This window comes from Elgaria multicarinata, chromosome 6, assembly GCF_023053635.1.
Source record: "Elgaria multicarinata webbii isolate HBS135686 ecotype San Diego chromosome 6, rElgMul1.1.pri, whole genome shotgun sequence".
Taxonomy (NCBI): domain Eukaryota; kingdom Metazoa; phylum Chordata; class Lepidosauria; order Squamata; family Anguidae; genus Elgaria; species Elgaria multicarinata.
Window position 1 is genome coordinate 116,301 of NC_086176.1, and position 18,519 is coordinate 134,819.

At 44.3% G+C, this 18,519-nt stretch overlaps 1 protein-coding gene across 1 annotated transcript in view; it reads left to right on the forward strand.

Moving 5' to 3' along the window:
- The first annotated feature begins 1,361 nt into the window (after nucleotides 1-1,361).
- The window catches only part of TM9SF3 (transmembrane 9 superfamily member 3), a 66,138-nt gene continuing 48,980 nt past the window's right edge, over nucleotides 1,362-18,519 (forward strand). Inside the window, exons 1-3 of the mRNA XM_063128854.1 lie at nucleotides 1,362-1,474; nucleotides 10,692-10,887; nucleotides 13,776-13,898. Of these exons, the coding sequence (XP_062984924.1) occupies nucleotides 1,397-1,474; nucleotides 10,692-10,887; nucleotides 13,776-13,898 (397 nt within the window). The 5' untranslated portion in view covers nucleotides 1,362-1,396. The remainder of the gene's footprint in view (nucleotides 1,475-10,691; nucleotides 10,888-13,775; nucleotides 13,899-18,519) is intronic.

Sequence of the window (18,519 nt, forward strand, 5' to 3'; positions counted from 1 at the left end):
CTCCAAGCAAAAAAATCGACTCCAGATTACTAAATGTGGTGATTTAAGACTCATGTTAAGCGACTTTAAACCAGCATCACTTCATCAAGCCCATCCATCACGTTTAGAATTTACAGAATAGTGAGGTACTCTATCCTAATTACTAAATGTGATATCCAGGCCCGGCACTGTCATAGAGGCAACTCAGGCGGCGGCCTAGAGCGCCAAGCAAACGAGGGCGCCGAACAGCGCACCCAGAAGCCGTTCTTCACTTCCAGGCGCGCCACTTCAAAGCCTCTGCCCCGCCCCCCAACCCCAGCATCCTGGCTTCAAAGCCTGGAGGGGGCGGGACGGAGGCTTCAGTACGGTGCGCCAGGGAGCCACTTCCGGGGGGTGCTGCTTCGAAGCCTCTGCCTTGCCCCCCAACCCCAGTGTCCTGGCTTCAAAGCCGGGAGTGGGAGGGAGTGGGTGTGAGCGAACGAGGGGGGAGCGGTGAGTGGGCGAGCGAGGGGGGTTGGTGAGCAGGCAAGCAAGGGGGGCAGGAGCGAGCGGGCGGGCAAGCAAAGGGGGCGGGAGTGAGGGGGGTGGGGCGGAGGCTTGAGAACGCTCCTGCCTAGGGTGCAATATAGTCTGGTGCCGGCCCTGGTGATATCTAATATTCTTGCTAAATGACTATCAGACTTTGAAAAGATGGTATCACTGGATCAAGTTCATCAATTAGGTTTAATTGAATAAACTAAAAAAATGCAATTGGATTTTGAATAAGTATTCAATTAATTGTTACTGTTTTGAATTTTATTGTTAGTATCTTCCGTAGTGGGTTGTTGAAAACTGCTATTCTGAATAATGATTTTTATAGTGGGGGGGGGCACTGGGCATGAGTTTGTGGAACCAAGGGGGCGGTGACCTGAAACAGTTTGGGAACCGCTGCCTTAGACCGTGGCTTTAACCACGGTGGTCAAGCCGGAAAGCCGTCTTCGCCTTGGCTTACGGCGTCTTCTGAAGGGGGCCGGTGTCTCAAGCACTAGCACTGCCCCTCCTCCACTGCGAAGGCAGCGTTGGGGCGAGCGCCCTCCGGAGCTTGGCTCCTAAGTGCGCTGGCCACGAGGAGCCCAGCTACCCTAGCCTCTGTGATTGGCGGCTCGGGCCGCTCCCGGCTGGAGAGCCGTTCCAGGTGGAGCACGCCCCGCCCCGCCCTGCCCCGCTGTCGTCACTCACACGCGCAGGGGTAGAGTTGCCGCCCGCCCACTCGATCGCTGCGCTACGCCGCGCCCCGCCCTCCGCTTGCGCGCGATGCGGCTTTTGGGCGGTGTCGGCCGCCGTAAGTAGCGGCTGTTCCGGTGTGCGCCCGGATGACGTGGCGTGAACGGCGGAAGCGGCGCCTCCTTTTCTTCGGTGGAGGCTGGCGGAGACGGGGATGGCGCCGGCCGGGCTCCTGTGGTGCGTGGCGGCCTTGTTGGTTTTGCGCGGCCGGGCCGACGAGCATGAGCACACGGTGAGGGGCGCGGCGGGGATGGGCGTCCTCCCTCCCCTTCCCCCTCCCCTCCCTCCTTCGGGCCGCTCGTTCGCCCTGCTTGAGCGCCTCCCGGGCGGAGGGGCGGCCCTCGGGCTTCTTGTGCCCGTTTCCGACGGCCTTGTCGGTGTTGCCTTCCCCCAACCTATCCCTGCTGACCCAGACCGGGCAGAGACCCAAGTGGGCTCCCCGCAACATGAAACGAGGTTTGCTCGTTGAAGGGCGTGTCGCGTTTCCTTCCGGGTGAGGAAAAGTTGTTGCCCTGGGAATGCTTAAGAGCGGGGCCGGGGGGGGGGAAGGGGGGCGGAACCGTTCAGCGGGAGCCCTTTTCCCTAAGGGGGTGGGATAGGGCGGAGCTCTCCAGGGACTGGACCGAGGTCAGCATGCTGGGTGCAGCCCTGTCCTGTCCTCTGCGTGACTTACTTCCCAGGATGTCCCACTGATGCCAGAGGGGGCTGCTCGCAAGTAAACGTGCATATCGTAGTTAAAGGCTGAAGTTATTGAACATCTTCTGTTTGCGGATAAAACGCTAACTTGGACGAATAAGGGAGCTGTCTCCATTAAAGTGTTAGGAAAGGCGCCTCAGTAAGTTTGGATTCACGATTCACGATATGGAATTTCAAGAAGTGATTCTGAGGGATAGCAGCTTGTGTAAGGTATTTTTACTTCTGTTATGACAAAAGATGAGGTCTCTGTGTTTGTACTGCAAGTCAACCCCATTGAAGCTTACAATTAAGGGTTCTGCATGTGTGCTACTGTGTGGTTTTAGACTCGCTGCCACTCACATTATAGCAAATGCATGGTTGATCAGCAATGAAAGTGAATGTGTGGGGAGTAACCTATAATAATACTTAGAACTTTTGTGCCATGTATCATATAGATTATATATATGATAGGCTAGTAGTACAGTCCCTTTATTACAGGTGGGCAGTAGAGTTGGGTCGGGGCTGAAGCTGAGAGAATTGCAGCACCTTTAAGGCCCAATTAAGTAACTCATGGCATAGAATCATAGAATAGTAGAGTTGGAAGAGGCCTACAAGGCCATCAAGTCCAACCCCCTGCTCAATGCAGGAATCCCCCCTAAAGCATCCCTGACAGATGGTTGTCCAGCTGCCTCTTGAATGCCTCTATTGTGGGAGAGCCCACTACCTCCCTAGGTTACTGGTTCCATTGTTGTACTGCTCAAATATCTCAAATAGAGGTATTTCACTCTTAACCTCTGCTCAAGGATGTTTTTTGTTTCTCAACCATTCTGTCCTGCTTTTCTATGAATAGAATATTCAAGGTGGCAAACCATGTGATAGAAAATAAAGCAGTATAAACAATGATAAAACAATCCACAACTTAAAGTAAAACAGTTTTGAAGAACACTTGTTATAAGAACACAGCTGTGACAAAAACAATTTTAAAAAGCAATACCTGGCAAAGCCTGTTGAAGTAGCTCAGCTATTTGTCAAAAGAGAAGCAGTGATGGAACCAAGCAGGTTTCCTTCAGTAGGTTGTTCATTTTTCTTTTGGTGCCACTCCAGAAAATGCCCAGTTTTTGGACTCTAGCACAGGTGAAATGCCACCCAGTGATGAAACCTTTGATCTCTCTTATGGTAGCTCTTTAGGGGTTAATGGCTGTAATATTTCTATGCTACATAAAGAGCAATATGAGTGAAAGACATCCCTGTTTTGAGAAGCTTGCAACCTACATTTCAAAAGAAGAAATGTTAAGCATGGTTAATGGGAAAAGAATATTTCCAAAAGCTGTTAACACATAACTTAAATTTCTCTTTAGCCGTGGATTAAGATGGGATGGTGGATGGGTGGATGAACAAGCCAAAAGTACATGGAAGAGTTGGAGTTTTATTTGGGAGCCTGAATTGGAGTCTAAAGGAAGAGATGAGACCACACAGGCAGCAAAGAGAGAATGTATGCAGGCAGTAAAGGAGACTGGCAGTGTTGGAGGAGCAAATATCACAGGCTTATACATAGATCAGAAAGAGATGAGGGTGAGGCTGTGAAATTTTTAAGGATAAAATAAAGAGTTCATTGAAAGTAGAAGAGAATAGTGTAGTGTAGGACTATGAGCAAGAGCACTGTATGTTCTGCATACAATAAAGGGTTAGATGTGGAAGGATTGAGGTAGGACAAGAACAATTGAACTAATAAAGCAAAAATGGCCAGAACATGAAATACAGCGATCCTCCCAGAGTGCAGGACACAGAATAACTGGCTCAAGTTAAAGGAAGCCAGATTCCAGTTGGACATCAGGAAAAACTCCCTGACTGTTAGAGCAGTACGACAATGGAATCAGTTACCTAGGGAGGTTGTGGGCTCTCCCACACTAGAGGCATTCAAGAGGAGGCTGGACAACCATCTGTCAGGGATGCTTTAGGGTGGATTCCTGCATTGAGCAGGGGGTTGGACTCGATGGCCTTGTAGGCCTCTTCCAACTCTACTATTCTATGATTGTAAGGTCAACAACATTGTATAGGGAGGAGCAGCATGACTTGCAACAGATTTGAATATGAGGAGCAAAGGAGAAATACAAGAAAAAACCCAAGATTTTGTGCCTGGTTGGTGGGGATGATGGCTTCCTTTTATCTGTCCCGAATCTTCCACCACTCAGCTTCATTGGATGACTCTAGATTCATGGATGATGAGAGAGGGAAGAAAAGCTCCACATCCACTTTCTTCATGCTATGTCTAATTGTATATACCTCTACAATGTCCTCACTTACTTGCCTTTTTTCTAAGGTAAAACATTTCAAACATCATAATCACCCCCACAGGGGAATTACTGCAGCCCCTTGATCATTTTGATTGCCCTTTTCTGCACCTTTTTCAGTTCTTTTTGAAGATGATGTGATCAGAAATATGCACAATATCCCAAGTGTGATCATGCCATAAATTTGTATAAAGGTTCTGGTTTTGGCAGCTTTATTTTCAATTCTTTCCTAATGATCCCCAATATGGAATTTGCCTTTTTCACAACAGCCGTATTCTGGTTTGATGTTTTCATTGAGCCATCCATCACAATCCCAGGATCCCTATCCTGTCAGTCACTGCCAGTTCAGATCCCATCAGTACATATGCAGTTAAGATTTTTTGCACCAAATGTGCATTACTTTACACTTGGTTACATTTAAATGGATACTGTTGTTTTTATACTGTTTTTATGTGTGTGTGTGTGTGTGTGTGTGTGTTTTTAAATTGTATACTTTTAATGTTTACTATTTTTAAATGTTGTAAACCGCCCAGAGAGCTTCGGCTGTGGGGCGGTATATAAATGTAAATAAATAAATAAATAAATAAAATAAATAAACCACATTAGGAGTTTTAACTTCCATTCCCCCTGTTTGATTTTGGAGCTCTTTGTCCCTTTTTCTTTTAACAACCATGAACAATTTGGTGTCCTCAGTGACACTTCTAACAGCAGCTCATTTATGAACAAGTTAAAGAGCACTGCTCCCAATACAGATCCTTGGTGTGAACCCACTGTTTCATTCCCTCCATTGTGAGATCTGTCAAAGAAATGACCTGATCCAATGTGAAAACTGAGTTTGAAAAAATTGTCATATAGTTAAAAGTTGATTATATTTATTGTAATCAAGCTTCAGTAAATGTTGGCAATTGGGGACAAATTGTTAAAACTATAGGCATATCCTGAAATATGATTGTGGGCTTCCTGTTGGACCCAATCACTGCGGTCACTAGCGTCCAGGAGATGCTATCCTTTGTTTTGGTAGGATAACCCATTGAGCCCATATGGATTAACTTGTATCCTATGTCATGCCTTACAACTTTCTGAGCATTGTAGTATTTTCAGATTTTCATACTAGCTTTAGCAAGGCTTATTTTAAAAACACACGCAATCACCATAAGTTAAACACAAGAGAGAATGCTACCAACAAGACAGTAATTTGAAAGGGGGAAAGCCCACTAACTCCCATGTTATTTTCCAAATAGATTTTATTACTTCTTCCCAAAACTAGATGCTAAAAGTCTTCTTTTCCCCACACCTCACTGATGGTGCATTCTCCTGACTAAGAGCTATTGCCCTCCTCCAGCAGCCCCCTGCCCCACATCCTAGGTATTTATTGAGGGCCCCTGGACTTGCCAGCTTTTGGGGTTGGTACAACAGACTGTAGTGAAGAAGGTTAGGGAATTTCCTTTTGTTTGTGCTAACATTGGCTACAATTTCAAATTTTAAGTGACCTATAAATACTAATAAGCTTCAGTATGCTGAATACATACATCAGAAGCCAGAAATTAGCCAAGAAGAGATGACACAGGTGTGAATAAAACCCCTGAAGGAGCAGAAATTGTGGAAAGGCTATATGAATTTTTATTGGTACGAGATGTTGGAGATACTATCCATCTCATTCCTTCCTTCCTCTCCCTCTAAAGAGGAGTTGGTGCTTTTTCTTGCAGGCAAGTGTTGTGCAACAAATAACCTAGGTATGTGGACAACTAAACATTTTTATGGACTGTGTTAGGTGGATTGTGTCAAGGAATCTTCACTTCCTTCCTCAAAGGAGACATTTCAGAGGTTGCAGAATGGCTGTTCTTATTTTGTGTGTTGGGGGAGGGGTCCTCTAAGAGATCTTGTTTAAAAGGTGACACTTTCTGTGTATGTGTCTATCAGAAGCCAAAAACAAGTCGGGGCAGAAGTACCTGTAGCCAACATAAGTGTAAAACAATGTATGCACAAAACATGAGATATCAGTGGAACTTGGTAAAGCGTTGCCCTCATGTTGCCAGTTTTAAAATAGCCAAAGCTGATGTGTATTTTAGTTGTAAATATAAACTTGTTCGGAATAACTGCTATTTATATCTTTCTGTTCCTCCCAATGACAAGCAGAAGCAGGAAGGAATTGGGCAAAACAAGTGTCCATGCACCATTGCATTGGATGTAGTACTTGTTGGCGCAAAGTTAACTTTTTTCTTCAAAGTACAGCGCAGAGAGGCACATTAAAAATCTACTCTTGCATAGGCTTTTCCTCAACATTCCTCATTGTTTTCCCCATTGCTTCTCTCCTCTGAAACCTCTTTGTTCTTTTCCCATCTCAGAGTTTGCAAAGCCACTCCAAAAATGCCCTTTTTGCATCAGTTCTATTTGTTACTTGTATTCTTATTTATAATGGGGTACAGCTATTAAAATATTGATGCATAAGAAGAAGGCATTTTAACTGGATTTCTTTCAAATTTAGTCAGAAGTGCAAATTAAATGAGAAACCATTGACAATTTCATAATTTGGGGGCAAGTACCAAAAACTTGCATAAGCAACTGAACAGTGCGATGGGTAGCTTACCTGATACTTGCCAATTCCCTTCACACAGTCCTATCCTGGTTGCCTCTATTGACTTTTTGACACTGCCATAGCACTGCTGCCTTCTGTGAGGGCACCTGGCAGGGCATTATGCTTTAAGGCCAATAAATAAAGGAACCTGAGCTCAGCTGTATTAGTATTGTGATTTGGAAATGCTGTGCATCAGTAGACTCTCAGATCAGTGTGGTGGGGATGTACTTGGTGGTGGGATCGACTTTCTCTGTCTAACTACCGACCTGTCTCTCTGTTGCCCCTTGTCTCAAAGATTCTGGAACGTGTGGTCTACTCTCGCTGTCTTGACTTTCTCTCTAGTAACTCTGCTCTGGATCCCTTTCAATCTGGATTCCGTCCTCTGCATTCCACTGAAACAGCCCTTACCAAGATCACCAATGATCTTCTCACTGCCAAGTCTAAGGGCCATTATTCCGTCCTTATTCTCCTTGATCTAACTGCAGCCTTTGACACGGTTGATCACGATCTTCTCTTAGATTCCCTCCATGACCTTGGACTCTGTGGCTCTGTCTATAACTGGTTCGCCTCCTATCTAGAGGGTCGCTCTTTCAGCGTGTCGGCTAACGGCAGCTCGTCCTCCTCCTTTCCCCTTTCAGTAGGGGTTCCGCAAGGCTCGGTGCTTGGCCCGCTGCTGTTTTCTCTATACATGCTGCCCTTGGGTAAACTTATTCAATCTCATGGCCTCCAATATCACCTGTATGCCGATGACACACAACTATACCTCTCATCTCCGGAACTTTCTCCTGATGTTCACGATCGTATCTCGGCATGTCTTTCAGATATCTCAGCTTGGCTGCTTCATCGTCGCTTGAAGCTTAACATGGCAAAAACTGAACTGCTTGTTTTCCCTCCTAAACCTTCTCCTCACCTCTCATTCTCTCTTACTGTCAACGATGTCACGCTTACTCCGGTCAAGGAAACTCGTAGCCTTGGCTTTATATTTGATTCCTCGCTCTCCTTTATTCCTCATATCGAGGCAGTAGCTAAATCTTGTCGTTTCTTCCTATATAATATTGCCAGGATTCGACCATTTTTGTCTGTCTCTTCTGCCAAGACTCTCGTTCACGCACTGGTTATCTCTCGGTTGGACTACTGCAACCTCCTCCTCTCTGGCCTCCCCTCGTCTCACATCAGTCCGCTGGTCTCTGTCCACCACTCTGCCGCTAAGATCATCTTCCTGGCCCGCCGCTCTGACCATGTCACTCCGCTTCTGAAATCTCTTCATTGGCTCCCAATTCATTCCAGAATCCAATATAAACTTCTCCTGTTGACCTTCAAAGCTCTTCACGGTCTAGCTCCTGCCTATCTCTCCTCTCTCATCTCACACTATTGCCCCGCTCGTGCTCTTCGCTCCTCTGATGCCATGCTTCTTGCCTGCCCAAGGGTCTCTACTTCCCTTGCTCGGCTTCGTCCATTTTCCTCTGCTGCCCCTCATGCCTGGAATGCTCTTCCAGAACACCTGAGAACTACCAACTCAATCACAGCTTTTAAAACACAGCTAAAAACTTTTCTTTTCCCTATAGCTTTTAAACTTTGAGTTTGTTCTGACTCTATACTGTTAGCTTCACCCTTCCCGGTGCCTGTTTACACTTCCCTGTGCCTGTTTGCATTCTCTTTCCCTTCTTATTGTTTACTACAACTTTACTAGATTGTAAGCCTATGCGGCAGGGTCTTGCTATTTACTGTGTTATCTGTACAGCACCATGTACATCGATGGTGCTATATAAATAAATAATAATAATAATAATAAGGTGGGTGAGAGGGCAAACAGCCAGTGAGAGCCAGTGTTGTGGACTGGCTAAAGTGTTGTACTGGGAGTCGGGAGATCCGGGTTCTAGTCCCCACTCAGCCATGGAAACCCACTGGGTGTCTTTGGGCCAGTCACATACACTCAGCCCAATCCACCTCATAGGGTTGTTGTGAGGATAACATAGAGAGGAGGAGGAGAATTGTGTACACTGCCTTGGTTTCCTTAGAGGAAAAAAGGCAGGATATAAATGCAATAATAAATAAATAAAACAGCTGGAGTGGGCAACTGCAGTGTTGCTAATTATTTTACAAAGTTGTTTTTAATACTTTATGAATTTTGTTTAATATATTTCATTCAAGATTTATTTAATCACTAGTGAACAGATGCAGCTTCACATGAGTTAGAATGGTTCTTAGTTTGATACAGCAAGGCCTTGACACAAACTTACACAGCTGTCAGAGTTGGGCGCATTGTGCCCCATCTGAGTGAAGCCACAGCTGCTGGCATGCTGCCTGCTGACGGAGGTGTCTGTCCACTGCATTCATTTGATGGTGGACTGCATCACAGTGGGAGAGGAGTGGGGCAGCTGTATACCTCTGGAACTCTCCCTCCAGTCTTTTAAAATTATTGACTGCAAAACTATCTACTGGTAAAGGAAATCTGCCACCTAGTCACTGAAGATGATACTGCAGGTTTCAAACACAAAGGCAGATTTGAATTAATAATGTGTTTTGAAAACAAAAGACACCTGAGGTGCATTAATTTTTATTAATGATTTGGACGAGGAGGTGCAGGGAACGCTTATCAAATTTGCAGATGACACAAAATTGGGTGGGATAGCTAATACCCTGGAAGACAGAAACAAACTTCAAAGTGATCTTGATAGGCTGGAGTGCTGGGCTGAAAACAACAGGATGAAATTTAATAGGGATAAATGCCAAGTTCTACATTTAGGAAATAGAAACCAAAGGCACAGTTACAAGATGGGGGACACTTGGCTCAGCAATACTACAAACGAGAAGGATCTTGGAATTGTTGTAGATCGCAAGCTGAATATGAGCCAACAGTGCGATATGGCTGCAAGAAAGGCCAATGCTATTTTGGGCTGCATTAATAGAAGTATAGCTTCCAAATCACGTGAGGTACTGGTTCTTCTCTATTCGGCCCTGGTTAGGCCTCATCTAGAGTATTGCGTCCAGTTCTGGGCTCCACAATTCAAGAAGGACACACAAGCTGGAGCATGTTCAGAGGAGGGCAACCAGGATGATCAGGGGTCTGGAAGCAAAGCCCTATGAAGAGAGACTGAAAGAACTGGACATGTTTAGCCTGGAGAAGAGAAGATTGAGGGGAGACATGATAGCACTCTTCAAATACTTAAAAGGTTGTCACACAGAGGAGGGCCAGGATCTCTTCTCGATCCTCCCAGAGTGCAGGACACGGAATAACGGGCTCAAGTTAAAGGAAGCCAGATTCCAGCTGGACATCAGGAAAAACTTCCTGACTGTTAGAGCAGTACGACAATGGAATCAGTTACCTAGGGAGGTTGTGGGCTCTCCCACACTAGAGGCCTTTAAGAGGCAGCTGGACAACCATCTGTCAGGGATGCTTTAGAGTGGATTCCTGCATTGAGCAGGAGGGTTGGACTCGATGGCCTTGTAGGCCCCTTCCAACTTTGCTATTCTATGATTCTACACATCCCTAGGGTCCCCTTAGTACACGTGCAAAGATTCAAGTGTCTAGGTTTCACAGTCTAGGTGCTATGGCATAGACAGATAGACATACACTATTTTTATTATTCTACGATATGTTACTGCTTAGGTATTGATAACTCCCCCACATGTGCATGTTTGTGTATGTATTGGACCTCAACTCCTTAAAAATTGCCCATACTGGGGCTAACAGGATTTGTAGTCTAAAATATTTGGAGGTCACCAGTTTGTGTAGCCGAGATATATACGATTCAGCCAGTGGTGTGCTACAACTAGAAAATGGGTACAATTTTTGAGGTTCAGTTCTGATTTTAATGCATTCTCTTATTTCTCTGCAAGGACCTGTTCCATACAAAAAAATACAGATATTTATAATTCTTTTACTTTTCAATATGCTTTATTTTCAGTACCAAGATAAAGAAGAAGTTGTTTTATGGATGAATACTGTAGGACCATATCACAATCGCCAGGAGACATACAAATATTTCTCTCTCCCTTTCTGTGGTGGGTCAAAAAAAAGCATTGGTCATTACCATGAAACACTGGGAGAAGCACTTCAAGGAGTTGAGTTGGAGTTCAGTGGTCTGGACATTAAATTTAAAGGTAAACTTAATACTGCTTTTGCCAGTGCTTTTCAAAACTGGACAATACTGTCCAGTATTGGACAAAACCCACACCAAACCCACTCTTTTGAACCCATTTCAAACTGTATTGTGTCCAGTTCTGGGCTCCACAATTCAAGAAGGACGCAGACAAGCTGGAGCGTGTTCAGAGGAGGGCAACCAGGATGATCAGGGGTCTGGAAACAAAGCCCTATGAAGAGAGACTGAAAGAACTGGACATGTTTAGCCTGGAGAAAAGAAGATTGAGGGGAGACATGAGAGCACTCTTCAAATACTTCAAAGGTTGTCACACAGAGGAGGGCCAGGATCTCTTCTCGATCCTCCCAGAGTGCAGGACACGAAATAACGGGCTCAAGTTAAAGGAAGCCAGATTCCAGCTAGACATCAGAAAAAACTTCCTGACTGTTAGAGCAGTACGACAATGGAATCAGTTACCTAGGGAGGTTGTGGGCTCTCCCACACTAGAGGCATTCAAGAGTCAGCTGAACAACCATCTGTCAGGGATGCTTTAGGGTGGATTCCTGCATTGAGCAGGGGGTTGGACTCGATGGACTTGTAGGCCCCTTCCAACTTTGCTATTCTATGATTCATTTTTCTGCCCCACCACCCGTTTCACAGAAGGCAAACTTATACAAATATAAGGAAACTTGAGTACAAAGCAGGGTAGGGTTTGAGCTCCAAATGTCAGATCACTTACTTGCCCCACAAAGCACAACAAAATACTCAGTTCACAGAAGCTAAACTGGTGATGCTAAGAGAAATGCACTTATGCTCTCTCTCTCATGTGCGCACGCACACACATACACACCTGGCAAAATGCACACCACGCCGCTAGACAACTGAAGCCTAGGCAAGCACATGCGAGCGCACGTACAGCCACACAACGGGCAAAACACTCGCCTTTGCTCCCCAGAATACACTCTAGTCCCCCAGGTTGTTCACTACCACTGTTAGCTTTTATCTTTTTTTCTGGGCACGCTTCTAACCAGACCATGTGGGGTGCCAAAAACGAAAGGAAACCCCAAGTGGCCTGTGAAAAAAAGCCAAGAGCAAGGGGTGGAAATGGAGATATGTCTTAGAAAACATTTATTTGTTTTTGCCAACGTGTTTCAGACTTTATGAAGTCCTTCTTCAGGGCAATTCAAGTAAGAGTATAATTTCAAATTTTCTATAGAGCAAAATGATCACATAGGAGATCATTTTGCTCTGGAGAAAATTGAAATTGTACTCTTACTTGAATTGCCCTGAAAAAGGGCTTCATAAAGTCTGAAACGTGTTGGCAAAAACAAATGTTTTCTAAGGCATATCTCCGTTTCCACCCCTTGCCCTTGACTTTTCCCCCACACATTACACCATGTGGGGCCCAGTGTCATTCTTGCAGTTCAAGAGGGTTCTGGAAGCTAGTGCTTTGCTGGAGACTAGCACTTTGCTTTGTAGCATGACGGCCTCCCAGAAGTAGAAGAAATCTTTAAAATAATCAGGAGAGGCAAGGAGCCTGGCAGGTGTCAAGAAAAGTGTCTCCTGACACATTGGAGCTCATGAGCACCACATTGGGGACTGCAAGACTAAACAAACAATCAGTTTATTGTGATATGCAAAACAGGAATTCTAGCTTGTCTGTCCCCATGGTTTGTTCTTAGCTTATGACGTAGGCTTATCTGGAGAAAGACATATGAGAGTTCCTGGTTTGCATGTCATGACAAACAATAGAAGTGGGGACAATCGAACAGTGCACACCATTCAACCTGTGGCTCATAACTTTTATCAGTACTACGTTGCTTAGAGCTTATGCATAGTTACTCACAGTTAAAGGTTCTGGATAATCTCCTCCTCCCTCCCACAAACTCCTCCCCTCACACATGAATTCTCCCTCACCTGCTTTGACCTGAGCTGTACCAGCAGTGCACAGGGACAAAAGATTGCAAAGGGGAACCAGTGCTGCTGTTCGGTGGAAGGGCAGGGAGGGGATGGGGGGGGGACGAGCTGGTCAACTCATGGTTGATTATTATCATGTCGTCTGGGGAGTATCCCCCTAAAGAGTCAACCGTGGAGTTGACTATTAACACGGTTGACTATTGCGTTGTCCAAACACACCCAATGTAGATTCAGTTGCTGGATTTGTGTTTAGAGTGCTTTTTCAAAATGAAAAGTGGTACACTTAGGGTGCAATCCTATGCATGTTTAGACAGAAATAAGTCATACAGCTCCCAGTATTCTTGGGACTGAGGAATACTGGGAATTGTAGGGCTTATTTCTGTCTAGACTTGCATAGGATTGCATCCTTAGACATAAAACTATTGCAGATTGTTAAAGCCAGAATGGACTGACAAAACCTTGTGGTTGTTCAGCCTTTGCTAATGGGGATCATTCTTGCCTGCTCAACTCCATTAATTTTCTAAATTTCTTTGGCTCCTCTTATCTGTCTAATCTGACTTTGTGTTTGTGTGTATTGTCCACCCCTGACCTGTTTGATGTTTCCATGGGGAAAGCCTTTAGCCCTGATCCCTCCCCTTTCTACTGGGACCCCTTAGATCTGTTCTCATCCTGCTGCTATTCTCTCTAAACGCTGCTACTGTATGACTTTATCTAATCGCCTGGCTTTCAATGCCACCTACACGCTGCCACCTAGCTGTACCTCTCCATTCTAGATCTCTTCCTGCTTTTACGCATTTGGATGTCTCATTGCCATCTCAACTCCACTTAATCCAAATTTATCTGCATAGTGCCTACCTTTCAAGCCTGTCTTGCTGTCATCACCACCACCATCTCTCTTGGATCCTTTTAGTAAAATGTTTGTGGTGATGAACTTGTACAAGCAGCAGTTAACATTTTTAATGAAGTATTCACTGATTGTTTTATTTTCTACAGATGATGTGATGCAAGCCACATACTGTGACATAGACTTGGATAAACAAACAAGAGATGCATTTGTTTACGCTATCAAAAATCACTACTGGTATCAGATGTACATAGATGACTTGCCAATATGGGGTAAGAAATGTTTACATGTGGTGCGCAAACTGAAAACCATTCTACAGATAATATACCCTTCCTTGATCTTATCCTTCTGCTTTCCTCTCTCCCTCCTGGTTAGAGATGTGAAGGCCTGGGGGGAAAAAACCAGAAAAATTCGGTGAAAAAATGGTTTCCCCCATTTCCCCCCCGAAGCCTTTTTTGTGTTTTTTCCGAAAAATGAAGAAAAAGGATGTTTTATTTTAGCATGATGAATAAAATGTTTACAACAAGGTGTTCAGATATTTACTTCTCCATATGATTTCTAAAAACTATGTACAGCATCAGATTATCGCAATTTCTGTGCACCAAGGACAAGCAAGTCCTAGGTTGTAAACCGAGGCTACAACTCTCAAATGTAAAAGCAAGATGCATTTCTGCCTCTAGGGGCAGTACTGCCGCTGAAGCAGACACTGAAACTGATAGTGATAGCTACAGCTCAGAAAATGAGTCTGATTAAATTTCATGTATATTCATTGAATCTTGGTCCCCCCCCCTTTTCTCAGTTATTTTTATGGGAATGGGGGCTTAATGTCTTGACACTGGAGGTAAAAAATGAGAATATTGCATTATTTCAATTTTTCCGAAAATTTCAGTCTCCCCTCGAAACCCCCAGAGAAAAACTGTTTTTTTCCCATGGCTTCAGAATTTCTGGAAACATTACATCTCTACTCCTGATCCAACTGCTACTACTTCAGCTACTACTTCTTTCTACCTCTGCTATTTGGGCAGATCTTTATCTATGCCACATGCGCCTCAAAGAACTGGCAGTGGGATTAGGCAGAAGCCACTTAGTTTTGCTTTTGTATTTGTTGACTCTATCTTATGCTGAAAAGTATAGAGATTTCTACTTTTCAGCTGGCATACCACATATATTGACTTTTCATTACCAAGTGTAGTGAATGTTTTTAAGGTTATGGTGATGCCTTCATCACTTTGTAATATCAAGTGGCTTTCTGACAAAATAATTAACCAGTAAGTGACTAGCATTACAGTGCTATGGCTTTGTTATGTTGGTTGCTGCTATGTCAGGGCTTGCACCGAGGTAATGTAGTCAGGATCCTATGCTATCCCAGTTGCAGAGTAGAAAGCACAATCTCAGTAAAACAAGTATCACTATGGCAATGACAGTAGCCACCCTGACTGATCCCTGGCAACTCTGTCACTGTGCACTAATTATGAAATTGCTCACCAATCAAGATGCAGTAACCGTAAGAGCACTGCGATGGTTTCTCAGAATATATCCCATACCCCTTCCCACAAACATTGCACAAGTCAGGCTCTTCCTGGTAGGTTGCAATGCTACCTCCATCACAGGTCCCCATTGCCCAGTGTTTAAGAGGGTTGTATGTTGAATCTATGAGCCATGGAATGAAGTCTGTGTTCATAAAAATGTACATAAAATGTTTGTTGGTGTCTATATGATGGGGAAAGCATTTTGCATGGGAGAGAGATGGAGGCCACCTGGATAAGGGAGAATAGACATTGCAAATGCATTGTCACAGAAGGCAGTGCTAGGACTTCAGCTGCTACCTCAGGGTGGGTTGGGGAGACCACTGCTCATTTCCCCCTCATGAGATTCTCAGAGGCCTGCCTCATCGCTCTTGCTGGTGTTTCAGAGGCAAAGTTATAGGCCTCCATCCTGGTGGGGTGGCGTTAGTAGAAAATTTGCTGCCATCCCACCTTCCTATTGTGCGTTCAGTAATGAAGATATTGGAAGGGAGAGAATTGAGCAATGGCTGGACATTGGTGAGTCCTCTTTAAAGCAGAGATGTGGTGGTGACAATAATAACTTTTATTAAACCATGTCAGTGATGGTGAGTTGTGATAATTACAGAAGAATGGGTTTCTTAACATTTCTGTTCTTCAGGATTCCTGTGTGTTTGAAAGCTGAAAGAGGGTAATAGGTGCAGCTTTTCCCATCATATGACTCAGGGCAGCATATAACAAAACACCATCAATAATAATAACCAACTAGAATGAACACAAAGCAGAACAGCAGCATAAAAGTTTAGAGTGAATCAGACAAACCAATTCAGTTGTCCATTTCACATTCCAGGTTGGTAAAACAATGTTTTTGGCTGGTACCAAAATGAAATGGGTGCAATATCAGCCTTCCCAAGGAGGCATTTATTAAATGGGGATCTGTGACTGGGTCCTCCCTCTGCTCACCATTCACCTAAGCTTAGATGGTGAAAAGTATTAGGTGACGAATGTGGTGCTTTAGCAGGCTCATGTTGCCGAAAACATTTATTTAGGTACCGACTGATTAGGGCTTTGTAGGTAATCACCAGCACTTTCAATGGTCCCTGGAGATAAACTGTCAGCCAGTATAGCTGTTTTAACAACTAATAAGATATGACCAGTGATGTATTCTGTACCAATTTTCTGAGAAGACTTCAAAGGCAGACCCATACACACCACATTAAATGGACACCCAACCTTTATGGGTCAGTGGGCACATTCAAAATTTTGCCAAAATGGCTATGGTCCTCTGCACAATCTGGGGTGATTGGAATAATATGCTTCCTGCTCCCCCTCCAAGCTTACGTAAGAGAGATGATTGACCTTTGGAGCTCCCATTTCAACAGTGAAGTTGAAGTTCTTGATGAGAGTTTGTCTGGAGTCCTGAGATGGGGGTTCTGTAAGGTGTCTGAGAAGATGTGTTATTTAACATACCTAATTAGTTGTTTTATGCAAACTCATTTGTTTAGAGGGTTCTTTTGCTAAAGTTCCACATAACTAGATTCCTGCTTCTGTGCTGCAACAGTCATGGTGGGTGGGCAGAACTATGTAGCCCATACTGAGCAGCTTAACATGCAATCTGTATTCTCTTGTTGGGGCTTACTTTCTCCTGGTGCTGTGCTATTATTGGATACTAAGTTGATTGGAATCCGATGCAGCTGCCAACTTAGGCTTGTAAGAGAAGAAATATTTTGGGAGAATAAAGTTTGAGAAAACCTAGTCCTGAACCATAGAGCTTTGTAGATTAATACCATCGTAGTTAGCAGCTTTGCAGCAGTATTTTAACCAACATAAGTTTTCAAGAACTCTTCAAAGGCAGCCCTGTGTACCATCCTGTATGTTACTGGGGCATAGGTCACCATTGCCGGGCTACCTCTGCAGAAAGAACATAAGAGCAGCCATGCCAGATCAGACCATAAACAGATAGTGCACACAGTGGCCTAACATCTGCCTGTGGGTGCCCCACAAGTAGGACATGAGAATTACAGTACCTTTCCATTCATGTTCCTCAGCAACTAGTATACAAAGGTACTACCTCTGGTACTGGAGGTAGCATGTAGCTATCAGGACTAGTAGCCATTGGTAGCCTTATCCTCCATGGTCTAATCCTCTTTTTAAAGCCATCCAAATTGGTGGCCATCAAGGGGGTTGTTGTTGTCACAACCTGCACTGATAAAAAGGGCTTTGTGCCACTGACACCCACCTCCTTATTCAGGAAAACCGTCCCCCTCCCCCCCCCCATGAACTCAGTTACTTAGTAGAGTTGATTAGAGTTGATTGACAGTTTATGGACTGACAAAAAAAAATAACCATGATGCTTAATTATTGAATTCATTATTACAAGAAGTGGGGATGACCACTAATTTAGATTACTTTTAAAAAGTATTAGGCAAATTCAGGGAAATCAGTTTTATTGGTAGCTATTAGCCATTTCATAATTGTTCTTAGTATGCGATGTGTTCAGAGGTGTACAATGTTTAGTGGCCATGACTATTTCTATCAGGACCTGCATAACAGTGAGCTATGACATGCACCTGGTCAGCCACTAATGAACTAGATGTCCCTTGAGTCTTGACTAGCAAGGAAGCTTCTGTGTTTTTAGAGGTAGGTCCTTGTGAGAGCACAGTGTACTTTAAAAGGTCCCTACGGGGAGAAAAATAGGTCCTGGCTTATTTGTTTATTTATTAACAATATTTATATACTGCTTTTTATTTGAAACAAATCCTGAAGCGGTTTACAAAAGAATCAAAACAACAAAGCAAATATGTTCTCAATAAATGCCAAAAACAAACGTGTCTGATGTACTACAGAGGAGAGATCATTCCACAGGGTAGGCAGCCTTGCAGTGAAGGCCTGTCTCAGTGTCATCACCAAATGAAAATCCGCAGACTGTGGCACAGACAACATGGCCTCCCTGAAAATCATAATGGCGTGGGAAATTGGTAAAGGCCAACCCCACATTGAGTGCATTGCAGCAATCCAATCTTGAGGTTACCAATGTGTGGATCACAGCGGCCAGGCTATCCATGTTCAAGACAAGGTACAGCTGGCCTAGCCATCTAAGCTTGTAGTAGGTGCCTCCAGTGACAGGAACACCCCCAACTACAAACCTGTTCCTGCGAACCCTGTGTGGGGAAGGGGTACAACTCCATCCAGAGCTAGTAATTCACAACCTGGGAGCTACTCACCCATAATGCCTCCATTTTATTGGGATTCAACTTTAGCTTATTGACTCTCAGCTCACCACTGTATTTAAACACTAGTCTAGGCTGTGGATTCCCTCTCCCGATTTCACAGAGGCGATCCAGGAGGATACCCTAAACAATGGTATCAAAACCTGGTGTGAAAACAAGAG